Source organism: Rhopilema esculentum, chromosome 10 (assembly GCF_057945365.1).
Source record: "Rhopilema esculentum isolate cy_ngs chromosome 10, ASM5794536v1, whole genome shotgun sequence".
NCBI classification, from domain to species: Eukaryota; Metazoa; Cnidaria; class Scyphozoa; order Rhizostomeae; family Rhizostomatidae; genus Rhopilema; species Rhopilema esculentum.
Window position 1 is genome coordinate 1,791,165 of NC_142824.1, and position 26,023 is coordinate 1,817,187.

Consider the following 26,023-nt stretch of genomic DNA (forward strand, 5'->3'; position numbering starts at 1 on the left):
CATTCTAAACCTGAAATATTAATTTGATTGACCGACTAAGTTAAACAGGACGCAAAAAAGTCGAGAATATTCTCTATTAGCTATTGAAAACAACTAAATTAAACAAAACATAAATAAACAGACTAAAAAACTTTACAAGAAACTACTGACAACCAGCTGCCCACAGTAAAAGTTTTACGATCTGATTGCTTTTGTAGACCATGAAATAATAACATTATATCTCTATTGTCATTGTTAGTCATGCGTTGAACTCGATCATTAGGAAAACGGAGACAGAAAGGCTTGGAACCACATTTTATATAAAGATGAGGTGAACACGACATTGGAAAAAGCCATAAAGGTATGTTTTAATTTGATCATTATTTATCCAATAGGATCGATCAATATGTCATTTATTTCAAGGAAACGAAAATACATTTTCCGCTGAAAAATTATGATAATCTGTTAATCTGGAAATCTGTGAAAATTAGAGCTGTGATCAAGTCATTTAAATGGTTTCTAATGATAATGTCAACAATGAACATTTATAAGAATTTATCGTTGGTTGGCCTAACCATTACTTTATAAACCCTTTTGAACAGAGAACAAGAGTTTCCTGCTTAAAATGCAATAGATGTCTGTTTTGGGTGGTTTCAAAAATTTCTAAGTGAACATGTTGTAGTTATATAAATAAAAGACTTACAGTTTAGATTTTATTTCTATAAATGAAGGACGTAACGAGATTTTTTCTATGCGTCGTTTGTATTTCGTCGTGTGAATGGCAAGGAGGGTGATATTAGAACATATAAGATACACTCTGCGTTCAAATATAAAGTATTTGTAATTGATTTGGTTTGGTTTGGAATTTGTGCAAGAGGATCTAGCCTTTTAATTTGCATGAAGATTCCGTGCCAAACTAAATTTACAATTATGCCAATGTACAATGTTAGGTGCAGTTGTAAAACCACAGTTTTAGACACTGACCGTTGGTAAGTTGCCAGTTTAAATAGTTTTAAAATTCGATTTCATTGGGAAATTTTACATTACCACCTTGTAAACAAACTTTCTTGCGGGACCTTATTCAACTCGCTATCTACATAGCTATCTAGGGGGTCAGTCACCCCTCCAGCACTGGTGCCTTTTCCATTGCTTTAAGCCATAGTCTATTATCATCCTCTTTATATAGACAAAGACTTGCTTTCCAAAAGGTTATACTGAATGAAAAAGGGTGTTGTTTGAGAGCCTGGCTTTCTGTCATTCAGCAAGTGAAAAACTCAACAATGGCCTATGCAATGCACTCTTGTATTAAAAAATTGAGATAAGACAAACCCTTTTTTGCTGTAAAAGACTGATGTAAGATCAAGATGTTGTCAGAAACATTGATGCAAATGAAGAATTCACTTGCACCTCAGGGAAGCTACTACAACTCGAAAAAATTCATATTATTTTAGATTAAAATTCAGCAACATATTAAACTTTTGCACGATAAAGAAAAAACACAGACACTGTACTCCTAGCATTTACTTATTTTGTAGCCTTTAATTTTTAACTAGCTTGATCGACAAAGGTAATTCCTTATTCAATCCTTGCTTTTTTCATTACTGTTTGTTGTGCTATATAATAAAAGCAAAGGTTCCGCTTTCTTTATCAAGAAACGTTCTAATAAACTTTTTATTGACTATTGCACATTCGCTGATAAAATAGCACAAAGAATCAGTCTTGGAATTATGCAACCGTATAATAAATTTATTTCAAATCAGTCTAATATCACGAAATGGTATATAGTTTATAAGCCTAGCTGACTTATAAATTTGGGATTGGTGGCATAAATAATTAATGAAGGCGAAATTCTATAGGTGAACACTGAGGTCTGCAAAACAAATTTCTCTCATGAAAATGGTGTCCCCTTTGACTTGATTAACAAGGGCCACACAATTTCGAGCCCGGAAAGGGGACTTTTCTTTTCTTCTCAGCTAGCTCATCTGCTTCTCCGCTCCTCTGTTCAATTCCGCCCTCGACTTTCGGTGGCTGTTATGCAGGGTACACTCGATTAAACCGTGCTTTTGACAAAGAAGCAATTATTAATCACGGGATTCATCAGTTTTTTAACGCCAGGTAGCCTCCCTTCTTGTGAAATCTTTTAAAGGAATTGTTGTTTGGCAAACCTAGGAAATCCGGATGGGATGATCCGATTAACCTCGTGTCATACACGTTGAGCAGTTTTTTGACTGTATTAACGAATCTCAGGTTACCTACAGTCAGGGAATGCTCTCCTACCAGTGTGACATCCAGCAGAACATGTTACCTTTCCGGATTCGCCATGTCCGCCTGTTCCATAACATGAGTATCGATGTTTATAATAATCAATAGAATTGTTTCTGATCCGTTATCCAATACATAAAGTAGAGGGTCATTTCGGCCAGGTTCCCCTCGTTTAAAAACGGATGTTGTACATGTTTCAAAATGGATTCTGTATCCGTTTACAAAATGATCTTCAATGCTGCACCCACCTACTTTCAAATGCTTCATGTGTGACAGTGATGAACAGTTATAAAACATAAGCATATTAGCTTCCCAGGTTACGATGATTGATTAATTGCTAAATTTTTTGGAGTCACTTTTTGGAACATTTTGGAGCAGTTCAAATTAGTTTCTGCTTCTTTGGTAGTGCAGTCCAACTAGATTTATGTGGCTTCAATTAACTTACACTTCTGCCTCCCTTGAAATGGTATAATGGCGTAGTTAGACTGACTGCGATGGTAATAATATCATATTACGTATTACATGGCATGCTAGCTTAACGGCTTGAATACACTCCTGGGCGTGTTTAAAAGGGAAAATTCTTTCAATATAAGCCAAAAAATTAGATTTGGCTTAAAGATGCATTTTAGAGATAGGAAACGTATCGTAGAGAAGAAAAAAGAATAATAAATGTGCTGGTTTTAATTTTTTAACTCACTAAAACTTGAGTAAATAGGCAAGTGAATTTAGTTCCTATGGGCTTTTTCTATACAAGGTGGGCTGAATGCGTTGCAACACTGTGTCTTTGGGAAATTTTTTGGCTGTTTAAAATTTAGGAATACCTTTGAAATAAGCAAGTACTTTGAGAAGAACTTGAACTTTCTTTAGGTAAAACAGGTCGAAATGATAATCGACTGTTATAAGCTATATACCAATACCAAAGAATTATTAATCTTCAGATAGAAATAGAGACAGGTCAATCAGAAACCCAAGTACATGACTGTTTAAGGTTACCCTCTTGGACATCTCTTCGAAATTCAAACAATGACAATTAGTTGTCACAATCATCAGAGCATCAGTATTGACCGTTACAGCAACTCTCTGACGTTTTCGTTACTTCCAAGGCCAAAAAATGTGAAGGTAGGTGTCATTTCTGGTCTGGTATACTTAGCATGAATAACTCGAGTGGTCGATACAGTGGACAGAAAATTGACTGGATCGTGCCAAAACACGGGCAAAAAAGTACCAAAACACGAAACAGAAATCCGGTACGATTGCGTTGTTAGGAAGGCCTAGGTAACTTTGAGCAGTAGAAGAATATTTACTACTTATACACAAATTTGTTCTATGCTTTTATTTTTAAAACAAGTTTAGTAAAAGGATGATATCTAGTTGAACAAAAAAGTTTTCGCTATAATACCTAAGGTGTACCGGATGTCAAAGAAATATCTCCCTGACTTAGCAGGTAGGGTGCGCTGCGATCTGATGGTTGAAATTCTTATTGCCTTATTGCCTTATATAAGCCTTATTGCTGTCTTGATTTGATCAAGGAAATAGTCGTTTTAACACCTATGATCCTGCTCACAATTACAGCTACGTTTGGGAGACCATATAGTAGACAAATGATCTTAGAATAAAAACTTTTGATACCAATGTAAATGTAAAGTTTCATGCTATTGACTTGATTTCAAACCAAGTTGTAGAGAATAAACGGGTTTCAGGTAAGGGAAGGATTACCGAATCAAAATAGCATTTTGGGATACTTCTCAGACTGGGTTCCAATCCCGTTCTTTCATTGGTCAGACTGTGTAGCCATGTAAATTTCCACGTTTTGATCACAACATGTACAAGTGTTACAAGTCAGTGCCCTGGGTTTCTAAACAAATTTAACCGAAATAAGCAATCCGAAAAAGCAACCCTGCAACTAAAAAGACAGGCAAAATAAGAAAAGACGATCAGTTTTTGTTTACAAATCAACCCAAGCAAACATTTCCCATCCCGTCCACAGATACAAAAATGATTTTCTGCTTCTACCAACTAGAACAATCAAATGCGAACATATTATCGCCAAAATAAAAAGTTGACATCTAGTAAACGATGTTATTTTCAATTGGGTGATAAACCAATTTCTCTTCTTGCCGACAACTTTGACTGCAATGCTGACAGTCTATCATGCTTAGACTTTTGTCCAGACATATGTACATTTGATACAGCATTTGACCAATATCCTGAAAATTAAAAGAATTGTTAAGCTCAGCTAAAGCCATCCGAAATTTAGCCCACCATTTAACGATTTGAAGGTCTACTATCTAAAACGATGTAAAGGCCCACATCTACCAAAGCTTTCCGCTCCTGCAACTGCTACAGTCATTTACAACGACCTTATTTTCATTCGAATAGCTTGCGCGCGTTGAGGACATTGAAATCGATTCTAAGACCCCCCTCACATTAGAAATTTCAGGTCGGTCTGAACTCGATCGACCTGAAGTTCATTTCAGTCTGCGGTCTGAGCCCTTGAGGTGCTCACATGAGAAAGGGCGAAATGAAAATCAGGTCGACCTGAGTTCATTTCGGTTGTTCAGGTCGGTCTGAAATTTCAGGTCGACTTGAAATCCGCATGTGTGCAGAAAAGAATTTCAAATCGGGGCGAAATGAAACTCGTGGAGAAAAATCAATTGCTTTCTGGGATGCATGTTTGATGATTTTGGAGCCATTTGACCATTGAATTGATTTTAACTCTCTCAGTATCTGTACAAAGCACAACTTTTTTCGTCTTTAGCAAGAACGATTGATTTTCCGAAGAAGATTGCTTTTTTGAGACATTAGTTGAGGAAGCAAAACAAAAAGAAGTTGCAAAGCAGAAAACTGACATAAATTCAATTTCAATACATTATAAATTATAAAACATGAATTACTTTGCGCCATGTTTGTTTTGGACTCAATTTGCAATAAATGCGGATGTACGAAGGCCTGTTAAATTTCAAACCGGTTTGAAAATGTTCATGTGAGCGGGAGTCAAATTAGCACGCACCATCAAATTTCAAGCTGATCTGAGTTTCAGACCGGCCTGAAATTGTTCATGTGAAGGGGGTCTAAGTCTTCTATCCTCTGTAACCAAGGAACTCTGAAAAAGCGCATGCGTAGATTCGACAGGGTGGATTCGATGCTTCGAGAAAGTATATGGAAACAACACAAATTGATACCTTGGGTCTAAGCATGTAAAGGTTATTGAAAAGAACACGGCAGTTTGACACGTACGTCATGATGAAAGACAGAGGAGAGACGACCTGTCATGGCAGCCTACTTGCAATATTCTGGCAAAAATAAACACAACCAGACTAAAACAATAGTAGATCTTTGTTACAGATTTCTCTATGGAAATTTTGTGTAATGAGTACAGTCAGCTGCGATTGATTGGATTCTTTGCTCGAAAAGTATCCCGACAAATTTGTAGGAAACAAAGGTAGCTAAGTCAATAAAAAAACTCAATGCAAATGAATACAGCAGAAGTAAGATCATAGATTGTTTTGATATTCAATTGTCTGCAATATGCTCAAATTGTATACAACACCAGTACAGCAAATGCTGTAGGTTTTACTGAAACCTTGCGAGCTGATAGTAGTTATCAACAAGTGAAGTGATACAAAAACACTCTAAACTAAAATATTGGCTCGAAAATTTAGATTAAAAAGGGTGAGTTCAATTATATCATTTTAACTGCTGTAACTCTGCTTTCAGTTAAGAAGTATACATTTTATGCAAAAAGATTCTTAGTCTATATGTGATTCGGTTAGAACATGTTTTGTAAAGAAAACAATGTTTGCTTAAAGTTTACAAAACAGAAAAGGAATAGTTGGTAAATACGAAAGCGTGTTCCTACGTTAAAATAAGAGAAGTTAATGCTAATCGTCAGTCGCCTGTGTGTAGTATGTTACGACAGAATAAAAACGTGGTGCACAAGTTGTTGATTAGTCATGTTGGAAAGGGCTGATTGGACGATAATCATTAGCGCTTTAGATCACATAGTAATCAACATCAATATAATCTATTAATCAACTAACCAATATCGTATATTTACTTAAATCTATAACTTTATTCTAAAACGCACTGAACTGATTTCACAAGAATTTCATAACAGGATTAGCACGAAAAAGAAAATGTGGATCGGTAAAGTACGAAATTGGACCGGTACATCTCTCGAAAAATCACAATTTCTTTATAGACAGGACACATAGCCTGACAATCTGACATTCAAGCTAATGTTTGCTTTCTCAACAGATTCTGGTAGTAAGGAGTCCAGGCTTTCATAATCTGCCAGGTGACTTTTTTGAAAATGCCTGGATGTCACGGGACTGATGACGTCATTTAATGGTAGAAAATCAGACAAAATCATCGCTAGCTCTTTACTGGAATGTTATTTTTTGTCGCAAATGACATACTTTGACTCGTCTCATTGCAAGCTTTCAATTGATATTTATTTAAGCATGATTTGCCGACATCAGTTTTTTCATTATGAAGTCATCAAAAATTTTGCATGGCGTCATCAAAGATCTTATTGTCATAAAATGATACGTTGGCATAACTTTGTTTTATTATGACGCTGGATGTCAGCAAAAGCATTTCTTCCATAATTTTTTCATCCATAATTTTAGATCATTTAAAGTAAATTTGTGCGAACCGCAATAGCCAAGGAAGCTCGAATAGGGTAGTGCTATCTGACGAGTGAGCAATTCTTCCTCGGAAGTCATTATTGTCTGGTATAGAGTCATAAGTTCTCTGCATCTGCATTTGACTGTTGCACTGAGTTGGAAGAATGTCTTCGCACTATTATAGGCTGTGCAAGATGTCTTCGCACTATAGGTCTTTAGCGCTGGGTATGAAGGTGCATGATTTTCTTCATGGGTAAATTCATCTCCTTTGTCATCTTCATATCCTTGTGCTGTAAAGAAAGCTTTCTTTTCACACCTTAAATGTCCTTTTGACTTCTTTTGAGATGGGGAAGCTGCTTTCTTGTGGATCATTTAGACTTTAAACGATCAAGTATGTCGCCTGAATTTCAACTGCAGGCTTTTGGGACATGTCTTGTAGCAAGTGCATCTAAACACTGTAACCAAAATAATCTTGTTAAGTTGACACAATTTAATTCTTCTCTGATTGAATGATTGTTGATCTGTGGAACTGCTGCAGATGATTTTGTTTTCAGATTTGATAAATACGAATCCTTGTCCCTAAGCGGCTTTAATATAGTGTTCCACTATGTTCTACAGTTTCGCGAATGTCTTTGCGTCTGCGATAACTCTTTCTGAGAGTCTCAGCCCATAATTCCATGGATCTGTGGGAGAACACGGCAAATTTTGGAACCAAAAGTTTCAGCGATGCCTCAAATCTTCACGATTTCCTTGTTGTTTATGCACATAAACCACTCATTTGTGGCTTTGCTTTTGCATTGCATGAACAAGCAGCACAAATACATCAGTATCCTTCGCAGCAACAACTACTTTTGCATCTTTCGAGTTAGCATGCAAAATCATTCTGGTTTCAGCCTTTTTGTGGTTACATCTAGGAAGGACTTCTATTTGCTTTTAAAGTCTCCCATGCCTCTTGTTCGTAAATTATAACCAATGGAATTTTCTGGAGCCTGTGACCCTCGGTGCTTGGAAATCGCAAGTTTAATTAGATCCCCTTGTTTGCACCATTGTAAAAAACCCTTTTTACCTTGGAGTATCTTTTGTTCTAAACTTTTTTATGCACTTGCCTTGATGACTCACTTCTACTTTGTTGTGCACACAAAAATCCAAGAAAACGAAAGCAGTCTCAATAATGAACGAAGACCACCAAGCTTTCGAGACTGGCAAGGCTGTCTCTATCGAAAAGGCATTTGCACATCTCATCAAAACCAAAGCACTAGTCTTGCAACTCCTGAGGGTGTACTGTAACGAGGAAATGAAGGTTTCCCTTTTACTTTCATGTGCAAGGAGTCAAATCCATATGTAAATCCACCAGCAGAAAACGCCAGATGGAGAATTGATGAGATGGTCATATTTCGCAGCAAAAGATAGTCTTATTGAAGAAAGTCATGTACCTTCAGCCCAGCGCGAGGGCATCTTGGATAGCCTATAGTTCCAAGACATTCTTCCGACTTAGTGCAACAGTGAAATGAAGATGCAAAGAACTTATTGTCCGGTTCAGAGTGGGAGCAAGACTTTGCAACTACGGAGGAAGAAGTGACTGACTCGTCAGATAGCACTACCTTAATTCGAACTTTGGCTACTGCAGTTCGCACAAACGTAATTGAAATTATCTAAATACTAATTATTTGATTGAAAAAATTATGGAGGAAATGCTTTTGCTGACATCCAGCCTCATATTAATACAAAGTTATGCCAACTTATCATTTAATGACAAGAAGATCTTTGATGACGTCATGCAAAATTTTGATGACGTTATAATGAAAATTCTGATGGCGGCAAATCATGCTTAAATATACATCAATTGAAAATTTGCAACGAGACGAGTCACGATGTGTAAAAAAATAACACTCCAGTAAAGAGCTAGCGATGATTTTGTCTGATTTTTTACCCTTAAATGACGTCATCAGTCACCTGAAACCCATACACTTTCAAAAAAGTCACCTGGCAGATTATGAAAGCCTGGACTCCCTACTACAAAATCTGTTGAGAAAGCAAATATTAGCTTGAATGTCAGATTGTCAGGCTATATGCCCTGTCTATTACTTATCAAGCTTATCAATGAAGTTCAAACTATTAGAAAATTTTGCAATATTATGTCGATTAGACATCAAGGTGGAACTACAATAAATCCAAAATTATTACAGCAAAATAATCACATTATATAGAATTCTAGCTACGCTTTAAAGAAAATGCTTGTGTAATCTACAGAACTGAAGAGTTATCGTAAAAAATTATTGATGCCTTGATGATAAGTTTAGCCTACCTCCCCCTGGCTACCTCCCTCTGGCTACCTCCCCCTGGCTACCTCCCCCTGGCTACCTCCCCCCTGGCTACCTCCCCCTTGCTCCGGCGTGCCTGTCACTTATGCAGCTTATCAACAATCTTGACTACATTGAAAAACAATCGTTCTCGGTGCCTTGAACACATCAAACCCATTAGGACAGTTTGAAAGTTATCTTTGTTGCTTTCACTTCAACCTGCATCTGTGATCTTTCAAATCAACGTTTTAGAAAAAGGCTGATAGAAGGAGCACAAAGTATATCTAGATGCAAAAACGAAAAGAGACACGACATGACAAGGTTTCCCAGCTGCCAACAGAAACATCAAATACTTCCAACCCATGACAACCAACCTAAATATAGGCACTGCCACTATTATTCATATTATCTGATTTAGTACCTCCTGTCATTTCTAAATTTGTATCCTTGCCATTCTTCAGTTACTCAAACATTCTTCTAACGTTTACATAGAATTAATGTAGAATTGAAAGCAATGGCAGTGGTTTTCATTCATCTACAAAATCTACAACTAAGCTTAAATCAGTAAAAACCATGATCATTCCCAGCTTTGCATGTAATTACTAACAAATAAGACCGGGGTTGTGTTGCGCTTTTACAATGCTTGTTTGAAATTTGTAGAAACTTTAAAAAGAACGTCATTGTTTGGCCTTGCAGTCAGTGTTTATGACAGGAAATCATTAAGACTGCAAACATATTTATAATGCGGCATGCGCCTAAATCAGAAAAACCGAGAATACAGAACCACGCATAAATTGAAGAAATAAATACAGGAAATCTAACTAATGTGACATCATAGGAAGAAAAATCCAAGCACATGTTTCAATCAAGTTCTTGATTAAAATTTAGACCCGAAAAAAGTTCTCAATATCAGGACATTAAATGCCAAAAAGCAGCTAGCATTAATTATGTGAATTTGGTGTCATCGATTGCACTGTAGTGTTTTGTAAGAGAGGTCTTTCTTACTTTCAGGCATTGAAATTGGTTAACACAACACAAGCAGAACTGTGCGTATTACAATGAAGCACAGCTGAAAATTTGAATCACTTCAAAGAAGGACAGAGAGCCAAAATGGCTTGGCACAAAAGGAAAGTCTTGATTCTTCTAGCAGTATTTTTCGTGTACCTGGTAATTGGTGCAGTGATATTTTGGAAAGTGGAGGACAAACCGGATAAAACTGACGAGGCACTTAGAGAGATCTACAACAAATATGACATTGGAAATGGCAGCTTATCCTTTGACAGATTTGTGAGCATCACGAAAAGTGAAATCGAAGATGTTTTTAAGATTTCTCATTTTGGAGAAACCTCCTGGTCATTTTACAGTGCATTTTATTTTTGTGGATCTGTTGTGACGACAATAGGTAGGTGTAAATATTTCAGTTATACCCATATTAGCAAAACACATAATTATATTTCTCTGATTAGACATTTCACAGGAAAACATAACATATCGAATTAAGATGTTTAATTAGATTTATACTTCTTGAGGTGGAGGGTGGATATTATGCGAGTGATATGAATCTGACGAAGAAAATGATGATGATTTTCTTCAGTCCGATTGACAGCAATTGGTTGGTAAAAAATTCATATATCTATTCTTCAAGCAAATTGTTATGAGCCAAGGCCTTTTTTAATCCAAAAATATACCCAGAGAGGAAACATTGACACACAACAGAAATTATTTAGATATACTCTTTTCTTCAAACAATCCCACAGTTGGAGCAAACCAGGAATTTACTAGTACAGTGGTACATGGAAGCACAAAAAGTTGTGTGAAAGGAAATAAAAATGGATAGCAGGTGACAAACATGGGTGTACGTGGTCAGGACCACAATATTAAACAAGTATGACATGTGAAAGTTTTGAGATTGGATTGCAGCAACCAGAGGCAAAAGCTTGAAACACAGTGTGTCTATGATAACGAGGTTGACCTACCATGATAGTTTAGAATAAGATAAGGAGCCTGGGTACGCCTGCGAACATAATGGGAGCTTCACAACGGCAACAATTTCAAAAGCCTATTCCGATATAGAGATTAAAAAAGGAAGAAATCAAAATGAAGTTGCTCATTTTAAGGGACGATGCCACGCGTGGTTGATAAAGGTTCAAAATATTAAAAGTTTTTCGGACTATAGACAAGATTTCTTAAAAAAAAAAACGAAATGAAAAAAGGAAACAACAATCTAATTTTTCGCCTATTATTTTTATCTTAATTGTACGGAAGAAACTACTTATAAGATTTTAGCATAATTGACTTTATTTTTGGATCTTTTTTTTTATGCGAAATTTATATCAAAAACGAAATGCTAAAAACTCCATTTGAAAATTGAAGATCCTTACAATACCAACAAATGATCCAACCTTATATGTCAAAATTGAATTCAATCTTTTTTCAATAAATAAAAGCATTTTAATAACTTCAGGAAGACGGCAACAAGAGAGTTGGCTTTTAGAGAAAATTTAAATAAGCGAAAATTGTTCATCAGACATCAATGTTGGGAGGGTAAATATTTGTAATATAACGGCGAAGACTGTAAATGTCATTCGAAACAGAACTGCAATGTTGAGCTTTTCATCTCGCTATTTGCATTGACCTGAAACAATGTTGGGACGGCGAAACACTGGTTTTAGCGTCGTTTGACGCTATGGGGTTCATCAAAATTAGAAAATGGCAGCAGATAATTACTCCAGGGACATTTAATCGTTTGCTGCAAATGAATCACTTTTCGATGTTAAAAACTTTTTTGGATGAAAAGAACCGATTGAAACGATTATCGCGATAAAGACAAAAGAAAGCTGTAAGGATTTGGAAGTTAAATATAAAGAAGGAATTATATAGGGTTGCCTAGAAACGGGTATTAAGAGGACAGAAGTAACTCGTTCCGAGCGTGAATTGAGAGGATGTGAAGATGGACTAGCGGCTGTATCGAAACGATTATTTGGTTGGATGATCTGGAGTCGCGATAGAGCAACGCAGTAGAGAGCTAACACACAACAAGGCAAGGGTGTAGATGACAGTTCTAGCGAGTTTTTTCGGTCTCAATTCATAGATGGGGTAGCAATAGCATGAAGAAAAGGAACGCAAAGCAACTCATTGCGTTGCTTGCTGGCTTTTGCTTCTATCTCATGGTTGGTGGGTTCATCTTTCAAGCAACTGAAAATGGTAGGAACACAGGGGAAAGCAAAATGACCGAAATATTTCACCAGTTACGCGCAAAAGATAATTTGACTCGGAAGGAATTCGATCGGATTGTTACAGAAATCCAACTTGTATACAAATTGACACACTACGAGTCCAAATGGACATTTTACTCATCAATGTATTTTTGCGGATCTGTTGTCACGACTATTGGTAGGTTGCCCTTTGAAGCTTCTCTCTTTTCCAAGTCAAAATATTCAATCATTGTTCTTCATGCCTTTCTTTACTTCCACACTTAATGTCTTTACAAGATAACGTTGCACGACATATTTAGCGCTGCCATTGTCTTTATTTGAGTGACGGAACTTCAGTGCCAAATAAACACAAAATATAATATTTCAAGTAATTGGCTTTAAAAATGGTTTTCCATCATTGACAACATAACATGAAAGTTTCGAATCTACAACACTCAAAGAAGACTAGCCATCTCTAGTTTTTACCGCTTGTTTAGCTTATAAACTTTGTGTAAATAATTCTTAAATATAAAAAGGGGTTCCTTGCTTTAGAAAATATTCATCTCTCAGCATAGCTAAGCATACAGCCCAAAAATAATTTTTTGATGCTACATCGAAGAAAAGTGAGGCAAACTTTGGGTGAGGATAGCAAGACAAAATGAAAACAACTTAGAATAGCAAAATATCATATTTGTTATGTAATGTGATAATTTGTGAAAGCCTTCCTCTCGAATTAGCCCCCGTCTCGAACAAGCCCCCTTTTCTGAGCAATTAGATTTTTAAAAAGAAAACGCTATATAACAACTTTGTCACAAGGTTTTTTCCATAAAACCATGATTTCATACGAAACCTTTTCAACCAGTTGAATGTTATGCAGTTTTTTGGGTAATAAATCTTATTGTTTCGTAAACATATTAGGTGTATCAAATAGATAGTCGCTAAAGAATGTCATGTTTGAATAACCTTGCCCCTAAAAAAGCCCCAGTCTTGGGTTGGCTCCCCCGCTAGCGTCAAGTTTAGAGAAAGAACCAGTCCCCTCCCCTTGCGGAGTTATTCGAATTATTAAGGTATGCAGCTTTCAATCAAGCGCGCGAAAATGAAACCCTTTGGATTATGTGCGCATTCAAGATCGTGTTTCAATGAAGATTTCGGCATGATGGCTGAACTGAAGCGAATTCTTGATTTTTGATTAAAATCCCTGATTAAAAGCTCATGAATTGTATTGCAGATGGTCGATGCAACGTCAATAAAGCATATATCGCGATTAGGTTCCGATCCCTTCAATGGACTTGCTTTACAGCAATTAAGATGGCAAAATCCTATCAAGCTTTGCAAGAAAGCATTAGAGTTGAAAAAGAAAGCAAACATCCACATAGAGTTTAATCTGTTCAGCAAATGATCGAGTCTTTAGAAAAATGAGCAAGGAACCAATGCAAGATTGAGTAGGAAGAACTACATTGAAGTAATTAGCTCATCCGCGAGCAAACAAGATCATTAATTAGTACCCCGTTTGGGTTATTAACTACAAACATGCAGAGAAAGGGAAGCTGGGTGACAGAAGAGAGAACTGTAATAAAGCGTACAGTTATGAAAGATTCAGTGATGCAAGAAGTTTCAGCAAATTTGTCATTGGAACTTTTGCATTGAAAATTTAGCATTGAAAACTTTGAAGTGTATTTAGTCTACAAACGTATGTATCTAGAGCAATATTGGATTCACGTGACACTGCGTGTAAAAGCCAATTGCCAAACCTAATTTTAACGATAAAAGTCTCTCAACATTGGCATAAGCTATATCTCTTAATTGTCTTTACAGGGTATGGTCACATGACTCCGAAGACGGATGCGGGCAGGATTATCCTGTTATTTTATGCGTTGGTTGGAATACCATTGAATTTATGGACACTAAAGGTAATGGGTGACGTAATCACTTCATTACTCACCAACCTGGTGTCAAAATTTGAAAAGACGGTGCTGCGTAGGCAGGAATTGAAACATATCAAATTAAAAGTGGTCGCAGGCATGGCCGCTCTCAACATCACGGTGCTCCTTCTGGGCGGTCTTATGTACAAGGTATCCGAGAACTGGTCTTATATAGAGGGTATTTATTACTGTTTCATTGTTTACTCCACAATCGGATTCGGAGACCTCGTTCCTAACGAGGGACATGAGTTCAGCTCTCAAAAGGAGGTTTTCATGATGTTTGTAAGAGGGTTTAACCTAATCATTGGCCTTTCCTTACTTTCTTCGTTATTGTCAAGTATAATACAAGCTGCAGACGAGCTCAAGGTTGTTCTTCCGCAAATGAAAGTCCATCCAATGCAGAAGATACAAGAAAAAATGGTTGCAAAGAGAAGGAAAACTACACGACTCGTACGGGTGGCCGAGAAAAGCCCCGAAGAGGAGGTTCATGCGAAACCCGGAGATAAAGATGAGAAATAACAAGTGTTGAAAATGAGATCTGAAAATTATAGACAAATTGCAAAATAATTGATTTGAAGAAAATTTAATTAATCATAAAGGGTAGAGAGGTAGCTGCCGATGGCAGAGATGGGAAACATTACAAGGAGAAGAAAAAGAAACATTCCAAGTGAGGCATACCCAGTGACAATCCGCGCTAACCTATGGCATGTCAGAAACCAAGGAAAAATAGACGGTCGAGAAGCAATGTTAACATTTACAAGAGTGTCCTATCTGCAGGAAAAAATGAAGCATCTTAAACAAAGATGAATTCAAGAAATTCACAATTCATCTTTGCCATTTCTGAAAATATTCAAGGCGACCCTGGGTAGCAGAGTCACACAAATTCGAGCGCGGAAATACAAGATAGGAGTGGAGTGCTTCCGCTTCCCGCTTGGTATTCTACTGACGCGCTCGGAGTTTTGTTGTTCGAAAGATTATTATTGCCAACCAACTTGAGACTGTTTATAAATAAGAATTTTCTCAATAATTGTGGATCCCTTATTTACTACCTTTGCGTCAGGTGTGAAATTATTATGCCTCGCAAGTAATATCTCTGAAAATATTAAAGCCACGTTGAGTGACGTCACTGAACTACGGTGACGAGCACCTTTTGAAGCTTTTATCTTTTATACATTTTGTAGTTTAATGTTATATTAGCGACATAGCTTGATGAAAATAATAACAGTAAGCTGTAAATGTAGAAATTAAGTAACTGTACATGTTTTAATTAACAAAGACAGCGTCTTTATCGGTAATATCCTATGTTCTTTTGCTCGTTCACAGCTCATGCCAAGTTCAGTATGGTATCCAACAATACTATTAGAAGCTACCCAATCAAATAAGAAGGGAAAAATAATCACGGTTTAATCGGGTTTTTACATTCACAGCACGAGTCAGATAATTTTAAGTTCCCGAATATTTGCAAAAAGAGTCCATGCAAGGAAGCGCAGATCCTTAGCTACCGAAGTATGTCTCCGATTTTTCAAATTCCTTCTTCCTTTGAAACTATACCATGCCAAAAATTGGCAAACAATTTTTCTTCCCTCTCATTGCTGTATTGGGCTATAAAAGATGGACCAGAGCAAATACAAAAATTTTGAGGCACTCTTTGGTTACCCGACATCTGTCCTGGCCGTGTGCAAAGTTTTGAGCCATTCGATTGGTTCCTTGGTTACAAAATAGCTTTTTCGTACCTGTATGTAGAGGAATTGCAAGTCCGGGGGAAACGGGATTTTACTGATCGCACTTGCAAGCTACACTCGTAAACCACAGTGTAATCCGGGCCAAGTCACTTGAAGCTTTAAGATCAATAAGCCTGTTTAAATAAACACGGCCGTACATTGGATACATAGATGTGCCATGCGATATTGTAAATGAGACATGCGACCACAACCGCAAAGCATCTATAATCGGCTTAACAGGTCAAAAGATTTTCAGACCTTAACTAAAGTTTTGATAAAAAATTTATGGAACCCTTCGTTTTCATGGGATTTTTTCCATTTTCAAAATTTCTGTTTTTTTCAAATTTGGTATCATTGTGTGTCTTGGAAGTTCGGCTACTTGAATGTGAAAAAATCGAAAAATGGATGTTCTCATCCAGAAAACGTTTACCGTAACCTTAAATGCTAACCACCTGAATAAGATATGACAGATACCTGATTGTAAACACAGCCAATACACACAGAATATCCAAATTCATCTTGAAGAACTCCGACAACATCAGTGAGCTAATGAAAAATAAAAATGCCTGATTGCAACAGTCTCAGTGTCTACACTCATTTTTTTTATAAGAAACAAAGGTCGATGTTGAGTACTCCAGTGTCTTAATGTTCAGGAAATTTCAATACTCATTGTTTCTTAAGAGTTTCTTAATTATGATATCATGAATGATGCTATGAAATGTTTGTGACCTTTTTTATCACGTCAAGAGATTGGCTTCCGTTCTGACTCTGTATTTAGATGTGGGAAGTATATTTTTATCCCTTGTGTCTTAAGTTCTAGGCTAACAGGGCAATCTTGTTCTTGGATTTTACAAAATTTCGTTGTTCTCAGTTTTATCACGATTTAATAGTTTCTTAATTCATTTGCTTCGAGTACTGAGTTTCTTAATTTTTTCCGACTGTCCAGTACTCGTTTCTTATAGCCAGTTTCTTATAAAAAAATGAGTGTAGCTCTATAGAAGGATAATGATAGTAAAATAAAGAAAATTACATTTAGCGGTCTGTTGGAGAGTTCTAAATGCAGTATAGACATACCTGTACCTTGAAACTCGGAATAAGAATTCAGAAACGTCACGATATTGCAAAAACCAGGGGAAACTACTTATCATTAAAAGATAAATAAGTCAGAATTATGTAGAGTTTTACTCACGTCATAAGTCTTTGATCGAGAGGGTGAAATTCCACGTTTTGCAAGGGTGCTGCAAACATATACACCATTTAAATGAAAGAACAATAGAAAAAAGCAGCATTTTGCAACAAATCTACACAGAATAAACAAACATCTATGAGGCTGATACGTCACTTCGTTAGGGATCTGCAACTCTTCTGGCATAAATATATTACTGATTCAAAAAGAAATTTGTTATCAGTCATGGGTATACAGTTGGAATATAGCTGAAATGTACCCTTCGCTAGGAGAGACAAATTGACATAAAAAGCGATTACGCCAAATGTTCTTGGATTCGTTTCTTTAATGAAGAGGATTTCCCTATGACGTATTTAAAAACAGACAAGTTTAACCTTTTCACCGTATATAAATTAATACATACCCCATGACATCATATTTCTTATGAAGAGACAGCCCCGTACTGAAGTATTTCATTTCGCCCCTCAAGGAGTCAAGACTTGCAGCACAAGTTCCATGCTTCACCCATTCATGTTCCCTTTGATTAAAAAATGCATTTCACCCAAAAATTATGCCATTTATCAACACTGAATAGTGCTAAAATCAATTTATAATAAATACATAAGTGTGTATACATACATTCTCAAAGGTTCCAATACGAGTTTTATTATACAAATATGAAGAAAAATATATGTATTGTTTAGATTGTTATCACTACGGAAACCTACAAAAACCGGACCAAGCTAGCATGTACAAAACATTCAGTTATTTTCATAAAGCTTAGTGAGATAGAGCTGCTGGGGATGATCTTGGGGTGGCTACTTGAAATTTGCGTCCGGAGAGAAACAAGAAGAAATAACTTAAAAGAAGTATAAAGAAATGAAACACTTAAATGTAAAAAGGGAAAGATAAAGAAATACATAAAGAGACAAAAGCACAAACCAAAAGGGAACTAGGTTTATTTGGGGTATATAGCTTGACATATTCCCCCACTCCCCCGATTACCACTTGTCTTCTTCAGCATTTTATTCTGCAGAAATCTTCTGTGGCCTTTATCAACAAAAAGTTTTCATGACTCTTGTCTGAGAAACTGACGACAACATGCTTCCTTATTATCAAACCTAGGAGTAAATAGCGTGTTTGTGGTATCAACATACTATGCGCCACAAACATCGCACTTTAACAGATACACACATGGCGGCGACCTTTACCACAACGAGAACATCCTTTGTTCGGAGCCTACCCTGGGTACCAGACTCACTATATAAAAGTGAGTCTGGTACCCAGGGTATTCGGAGCCCTGCATACTCAATACTTAGTTTGAAACCAGTTAAATACAATCTCTATATACAAAATACCAAATTTCAAGAAGCTTTGGGGGCAATTTTCTAACTTTCAAGTTAAGTCCTAGCTTGAAAAACATGAAGGAACAGTGTAATATTTTTCAAGATACCATGTTAAGGCCCTAACTTTCTATTGCATCCTTACATCTCCTGATTCTAATGAAACGTAGCAAGGAGTAGAATATGCTTTCTTTTCAATTGTTAAGACGGCAGTCTCTGTACCATCTGGCATCCAACAACTACAGTAAGTTCTTGTCTAAAAATTATCAACGTATGATTTAAGAGAACTCACCAAAAGCTGTACAGTTCTGTGTCTGTATATAAATTTGGCCACTCAGCCTTCAATTCTGACAGAATCCCCTTAAAAATGAAACAAATTCAAAATAAACAAAATATTTAGCAACTGCTACCACAACATGGCAGATTTCATGATCTGTGTTCGTGGAATGATCGTCACAAAGTACATTATCTTTCAAAATTTCTACGGGTAAATTTAAAAACAGTTGACAAAGAACTATGTGTGGTCTATAGAAATTGAAATATAACTGGAATGATTCAATTACAATTTTTACCAAATTTTTCTTTTCAAGACACACGCCATAATCGGGTGTGCTATTAGTCCATTTGACAAGCGTTCAGGAGAGAGAGAGAGAGAGAAATAGGCTTTTAGTGTGTCTAAAATTTTTTTTCCATCAATCACACGCCTTTAGAAAATATCCAATTGAAAAACAAACTGTTTTCTAATTAAATAACGGAAAGAGAGCTTTGACCACGTCAAATTTTTATGGTTCCGCAAATTTTTTTAGTAGATACGACCAAGAATAGTATGCAGGTCTTGTGAAAAAAGCAAAACCTGATGCTCCAAAACATGTTGCAGGTAAGCCAACGTTGGTCACCTAGTCTACACTACCAATTGCAACTAACTCAAATAATGTGATCCAATAAAAAAATTCAAAAAAATCCTACCTGGATTTTGGACGGATCAAAACTCCAACTCTCATTGCAGTAATTTGGACCTTTGGTATCACCCATGCTGGGCCAAATGCCATGAACAGCCCATGCATTTGTAGAACTTGGAATTTTACATGAATGCTGTCCAGATGCCTTAATTGAAAGGAAATATTCCAATGTGAAATTAAACACTACATACCAAAAGGAAATCAATGGAACGAAAATATATTTTTTCCGTTAGTCATTTCGCAGTAACCACCATCCAGTGACGTAACGGACTAAAGTTACCTTTAGTTCAAAAACTAAGGGCCCCCAACCGTTAGGGGCCCCCAGCAACGAAAAATTTGGACACCGCTGCGATAAAATAGTCGAGAAACAAACAGGCAATGGAATTCACAGGGAAATCATAGACAAAGACTATTTTGACAGGGTTGCGGCAAGTACATCTAAAAATCTCTTGTTTCATTTTCCAACAGTAAGACTTATCATCAAGCACCGTGGATCAGGGGGGCTGGGGGCTTTAGGGTCCCACTTTTTGCAAGAGATGCAAAATATCAAGAAGAGAACCACCAGTAAAGCCCCTTTTTATTTGGTTTTAGCCAGTGCACTTTTTTAGACCCCCACTTGCGCACTTTTTAGGCCCCCCCACTTGCACACTTTCTTAGACCCCCCCCCACTTTTTCCCCAATTCTTTGCGCCGCCTGATCACGTAATATCAAAATGAATATTAAATATTTTAAGTCAAAAGAATAAGCATTCATAATGATTTGTAGCAATCTCAAAAAACCTCACATTGACATGTTCACATGCTGACTCTGGCCACTGCTGGGTAAATATGATATGATCCCATTGTTTTTCACCACTGTGTCATGTAAAAGAGAATTTAAAATAACTTTCTGTATCTTTTCCTGAAGAAATCTAATATAAAAACATGTGCAAACAGCCAAGTAGGGAAATTACCCAATACAACACAAAAACGGTCAAATAACAACACCGGCACAATCCAAAAAATAGTGGAAGGAGGAAATAACACTCAAATTTATGGATGAACATTTACAATTATATTTTATCTTAGTTCACTGAACTGGCTCTCAAATTTAGTATGGAAAGGTACAAAACCATAGGAAGAGAATATAAGTCTAATGTGAAGTCCATGAGCTTAATGTGGGCCAATATCTGAGGATGGGGCCAACGTGTTCACTATTTATGAAAAAAGAGATGGAACTGTAGACTATAGAATGTTAATCAGAGGGTATAATAGCTCATATTCAACAAAAAATCACTGGTAACAAATTAAGTTTTACAACTTCTGACCCGAAGTGCCATTAAGTTTTGTGCAAGATTTGTGGGTGCTTTTAATGAGCTTCATTCCTGTCCAATATTAGAGGGGGACTTAGTTTTGAGAAATTAATTGTATTATAGATCCTTAAACAATCTATTTGATGATCCATGCAAAACATAGCCTTTTCCAAGTGAAATTAGCTGTGGGGCAAACCTTTGTTTATAAAAAGAAAGGGGCTATAGCCTATTGTTTAAAACAATGGAAAGCCACTTCGGTTGCAGGGGTAATTGCCCCCCTAGTAAGTATGTAAAAAAGGCCCTGATGCAAAATAATCAATACACGTGCATTCATAAGACAGTCAATCTTATAAGATATGAAGGTTAACATTGAGTACTCTCATTTCTTAATTCTAGATCAAATCTTTGTACTTTCTGTTTCTTAATAGTTTTGCACATCCATGTCTTCTATTTAAACACTTCGGATCCCATATAAAGTTTTTTAAATCAACAGATGAGTGCTAGCAAAACAAGTCATTTGATATTAACATCTATTTCAATGGCAAGAGACTTCAGAAGTTAACTGTGTAAAATTTTTGAGATTTTTTTTGTTTACTCTAAAGTTTCATGACAATCAACCAATAACTTAGATTAAATATCATAAAATTACATTGTTCATCGCTTGTATTCCTTGTGATTGTTTCCTAACTGTTTGCTTCAAGTGCAGAAACTTAGCTTAAATTTTTTTACCAAACAGCTTACAAAAAAAACTTAGCTACTTGACAATTTCTTATTGTATGTGCTAGAAAATTGGCAGGTCATAGCCTTTTATAACATAGCTAGATTGAAACAACTAAGTTAGCAATAACATTGATCTCTAAATTATTATAATAGCAATTAAAAAATTTGACTTCAGTAGATAAACTTAATGTTTTAGAAGATCAACTAAATACTAAACTAGTTAAAACTGAACTTACATAGACAAATTTCTGCTTTCAACTAGCAAGAAAAATGTGACTGAAAATGCCAAACTAGCAAGAAAATGCATCTGCAAGGAAAATATTCAGTCTCCAAATATTTATAATAATGATAATACAGTTAGCAAATAAATTTAGTACCAGAATGAACATGTAATAGTTTGATTGTTAAAAACATGACATTTCGAGCATGTACTCATTATCAAGTGGCTAGAAAAGAAACGAGCCGAGCAAAGAGAAGATAAGATTCAATATATAGAAAAGAATGCGAGATGCGATGCAACCAAAAAAAACTGAATATGGGAATGGGAGGAAGCCACTTGATAACGAGTACATGCTTGAAACGTACTATCAGTAACTGTGTTTATCATTATTCTGGATAAAGTACCACACGCAACGTACACATTTATCCAAATATTCATGATTTGTAAAAATATCCATTATTTAATATAATACTAGGAAGGAACCTTTGCTTTGTTGCTTATATTTAATATATGAAAGTACTCTGGGAAATATGTCACTCAGGAAGGGGCAGAGATGTAACTAAGTCATCCAAGATATCTTGGGCATAGGCTGCATTAAGCAGCTTAATTGAACATTTTGTAATTTGTGGATTAAGATTTTAAAAGTAGAAATTTAAATTCAAGGTCAGGGGTCAAATATGAGGTTTTTAATCAGGCCTGGCCATTTGAGGAGAGCCATAGCTCTTGCTCCTCTCCAGGCTCTCCTCAAATGCTGGAGGAGAGCTACAGATTGCTTTCCTAAATTGCTCTGAAAAGCAAATTGCTCTCCTTGAAATTAATTTTTCCTTTGTTTATATTCGTATGTATCTAGAAATAGCTCACCTGGAAATTACTAGGAGAGCTGTTTACTGCTCCCCTGTTTAAATTCTTATGACCAGGCCTGTTTTTAATTCTTGCAAACAAAGGTCTGGGGTCTAAAGATATCAGAAATTAAGTAACAAAAAGACTTTAGATGAAAGATTTCCAAGTTTTTACTAGACACAAATAGTAAATCCACATTATACAAGTATCATTTACACATACTGTTTTTAAAATTTGTCAGTTTAGTAACCATAGGACATACCTTTCATCATGAAAAAGCAACAAAGTAGAGTTCAAAGCTTTTGGCCTGATGTACCTAGTTTAAAGGAAGCCCTTTTTCTTCAGGGTGGAATCCATATAACTTATGAGGGAGATATCTGGCATGGACTTTCCTTGGCAACTGGTGTATAATGTAGAAAAAATTATGTGTTACTGTCAAGATGGATGGGATTTCTGCCTGTATTTGTTTCAGCATATGACTTACAAACAACTGCTGTTGGTGAAAAGGGTGATGAATAGTTTCCATTATGCATTATATCATACAAATTTTTGGTGTAAGCATTAAGATGTAGAGCTTTCAGCAAAGCGTCATAATTAACTGGCCAAGATCCAGTGTGAGGTCTACATGGATTCTACCCTGGCTTTTTCTCAAATTTCACATAGGAAATTTATGTTCCTAAATCGATCAGAAATTGAAAAGACTATAAAGTTCTTTGACTTTCATTTAAATAATACATGGCAAAACCAGAAATGAATTTGTTTCCAAATTCAGTTTCGATATTAATTTGCAATAACAATTTTTAAACAATTTCTGGCCTGTGGATATGCTTGTGTTATGTTTGTGCCTGCGAGCAGAGAGAGAAGTAGAATGATCAAAACACATGTTTTGTAACTCTGATTCTGATCAAGAGCTGAACTCCGGTACTCTAACCCTTACTTGTATATCCCTGGTTAATGTGGCATGTAATGACATTAGTGATATGGGTTGTTGACATGGGTTGCTGACACATACAAGTAGAACAATGGCTCGTAATGATATGGGTTGTTGACATGGGTTGCTGACACATACAAGTAGAACAATGGCTCGTAATGATATGGGTTGTTGACACATACAAATAGGATAACGGCAAGGATCATGACACTTGTTTGATTGCAACTATGTACCCTTGAAGCTCAGGAAATTATAAAATAACTTTTAATTGATCTAAAAAACCTTTTTTGAAAATTAGCTGAAACCATTTGTTTAATCAACTGTTAAATGATGGTAATTATGGTACAGTAATAGTAATCACGCCTTCAATAAATATAGCCGAGTCATTTTGAAGAATTTTGGGCTGATGGTTTGCTATAGCTATATCCGCTGTTATAAATGTACCACAGCACAGAATGGTCTAATACTGCTGGATGAAACTTCAATGTTTCCATCTTGTACATAATATAGGCCCAAACTAACTTTTTTAAAGACTTTTCTTGATTTCTCGGGTCGTCTTTGTTGAACCTTTATCTAGCAAAAATCTATATCTAGCAAAACAGGTCAATTTTCGAATAAAAGGTATCGTTTTCAATCAAAATTTAAAGTTCGAACATACCTTGAGCGAATTTTAAGAGCCGTGCAACGGTATGCTATGATATCACTCCAAACTCAAAACTCGAAGCCTTCCTTGTTGTATCAACAACCTCGTTTGGGGGAATCAAGATTTTTACTTCTTCCGGGTTTTGGGCAGTCGGCAATCACGTGAAACGGGTGACAAAGTGATGACCTCGTTTGTTATAAAACTTTTGATTTTGACCACATTAGTAGAATGATTATGTTAAAATAACATAATGTTGATAATCTTTCATTGTGAGTACAAGCGAAGTAGGTGCATTTAGCCAGGGACCGCGCACCACTCTAAAAGTGGAGGTGCTGAAATGGGTGTGACCGGAAATTTTTGAGGCCGCGCCCTCTTGAACTCCGGAAAACGCCCCTATTAGAAAATACTTGCTTATTTCTATTGAATTTTTATAAACAGCCTGGTTCAGAGAAGATTTTTTACCCCCAAATAAAAGGGTTGTATCCTGCATTCTCTTAATTAGAGGGCACATCTCTGTAATTGTTGTAAATGTTGTGAAAGTGACGGATGACGAAGAGGAATTTTATGGATCTTGAAACCTGTAAACGTTAATGATAATTTTAATTATTTTATGATGTTAAACTTTCTACCTGATGATTTTAAACGTAATAGTCTAATGTACGTAATACTTGAAAGATTGTAGTTTTTTAGCATTCAAACATGGAACTAAGGGTACGTCTTATCTTATCGACAACTGAAGATTTCTCATGAAGAATTGGGGGTGTCCCATATAGGAGCCTTGTAGTCCTCAACAAGTTATGGACTCAAATTTTGAGACCTTATCGTTCACATAAAACATTGTTTGCGCTGGAATAATAATAAAGGTAACCAGCCAAATTCTTGTTTATTGATTCCATATTGTTTTGATTTTTCTAATACTATTTCATGATTAACCGTAGCCAAGTATTAACTGAGCTATATTTACTGCTTTTGTAATGGAAGATAGATTGAAATTTGAAAAGGCGATCTTATCATTCAGCTTGTAAAAATTCTAAAACTTTGATTGGAGGAGACAGTTTGTCCACTGCTGCTACTTCTCTTTAAAAATCAGTTAAATTTATCATAGCACATTAAAGGTTTTTCACAAGTGGTGCGATAAAGGGTCACTTTTGCAATTTTTGGTATTCTCTTAAAAATAACAGCAATAAGCACTACAAGTTTGGGTCATTTGTCGAAATATTTATCACTTAAACCATGCAATGCATTCCACATTCTGGATATGTTTCCAAGAATTTATTTAAAATCTAAGAGCACTTACAAAATTATGCAATATTTTTAAGCATTTGACAATGTTTGCTATCAGATAACCGACAATCTGAAAAATTGAGGTTCGCAAGAAATTTGAACCACAGATGTAATTAATAAGAAGTAATATTAAAAGCCAAAAAGGTAGTTTCACATGAAGAGAGATTACGGAATCTACATTAAGTTGAACCTCTTGGCTCAAGAAAGTTTGGAAAAAGAGCTTAAACTCTGACAATTGGTTGATGATAAGAAATAATCAAGTATCTACTGTTAACAGAGTAACTGAATAAAGTAAAAATGAAATGTAAATACACAATATGACACCTCTAGCACCAAAAGCCCTCTTTATGAAGCATTTTTGACATTTAAATTCCTTTGGCTCATTTCCAATCCCTCAGGTAGGGCCAACCAGCGAAAAATTGATGGTAGAAACAGGCTGTTCTTTAATTTTTTGGTCGTGAAGCTTCTTTAGAATAGAGAAAATTTAAGACTGACCTTTGTCGATTATTAATGGACCTTCCATGAGCTACAGAGGAATTTACAATCTTAATGACATGGGCCGCCATTGTATTTATCGCAGTTCTTGCCCTAGTTGTGTCAAATTCCGATTTAGTTGTTCTA

General features: G+C 36.0%; 2 protein-coding genes across 4 annotated transcripts; one reads left to right on the forward strand and one right to left on the reverse strand.

Annotated features, from left to right (window-relative positions):
- The first annotated feature begins 230 nt into the window (after window positions 1-230).
- On the forward strand, window positions 231-16,249 carry LOC135687982 (potassium channel subfamily K member 3). 3 transcript variants are annotated; one of them, XM_065204655.2, is made up of 3 exons: window positions 231-340; window positions 10,181-10,571; window positions 14,179-16,249. In XM_065204655.2, exons 2-3 carry the CDS (start codon window positions 10,280-10,282, stop codon window positions 14,802-14,804), a joined length of 918 nt encoding a protein of 305 aa, XP_065060727.1. In that variant the 5' UTR covers window positions 231-340; window positions 10,181-10,279; the 3' UTR covers window positions 14,805-16,249. The 3 variants fall into 3 exon arrangements, with proteins under 3 accessions (XP_065060727.1, XP_065060718.1, XP_065060735.1); XM_065204646.2 differs by lacking the exon at window positions 231-340 and adding an exon at window positions 5,134-5,913 and having other exon boundaries at window positions 14,179-16,248; XM_065204663.2 differs by lacking the exons at window positions 231-340; window positions 10,181-10,571 and adding an exon at window positions 11,402-12,562.
- LOC135687999 (ribonuclease Oy) lies at window positions 4,180-24,231 on the reverse strand. The gene is made up of 9 exons (XM_065204674.2): window positions 24,134-24,231; window positions 21,721-21,791; window positions 20,258-20,327; window positions 19,481-19,618; window positions 18,807-18,874; window positions 17,596-17,709; window positions 17,196-17,244; window positions 16,481-16,552; window positions 4,180-4,448 (listed from the first exon to the last, which is right to left on the reverse strand). The coding sequence occupies exons 2-9, from the start codon at window positions 21,789-21,791 to the stop codon at window positions 4,308-4,310; spliced, it is 723 nt and encodes a 240-aa protein (XP_065060746.2). The 5' UTR covers window positions 24,134-24,231; the 3' UTR covers window positions 4,180-4,307.
- Between the last annotated feature and the right edge of the window lie 1,792 nt (window positions 24,232-26,023).

What these genes read in the sequence shown, in the direction of transcription:
- LOC135687982 (XM_065204655.2), top strand. Translation starts at nt 10,280, where the DNA reads ATGGCTTGGCACAAAAGGAAAGTCTTGATTCTTCTAGCAGTATTTTTC. An exon ending in ATCTGTTGTGACGACAATAG is followed by an intron (nt 10,572 to 14,178) that starts GTAGGTGTAAAT and finishes TTGTCTTTACAG; the next exon opens with GGTATGGTCACATGACTCCG.
- LOC135687999 (XM_065204674.2), bottom strand. Translation starts at nt 21,791, where the DNA reads ATGCATTTTCTTGCTAGTTTGGCATTTTCAGTCACATTTTTCTTGCTA. An exon ending in ACAGAACTGTACAGCTTTTG is followed by an intron (nt 17,710 to 18,806) that starts GTGAGTTCTCTT and finishes TTTTAATCAAAG; the next exon opens with GGAACATGAATGGGTGAAGC. An exon ending in AAGAAATATGATGTCATGGG is followed by an intron (nt 17,245 to 17,595) that starts GTATGTATTAAT and finishes ATATGTTTGCAG; the next exon opens with CACCCTTGCAAAACGTGGAA.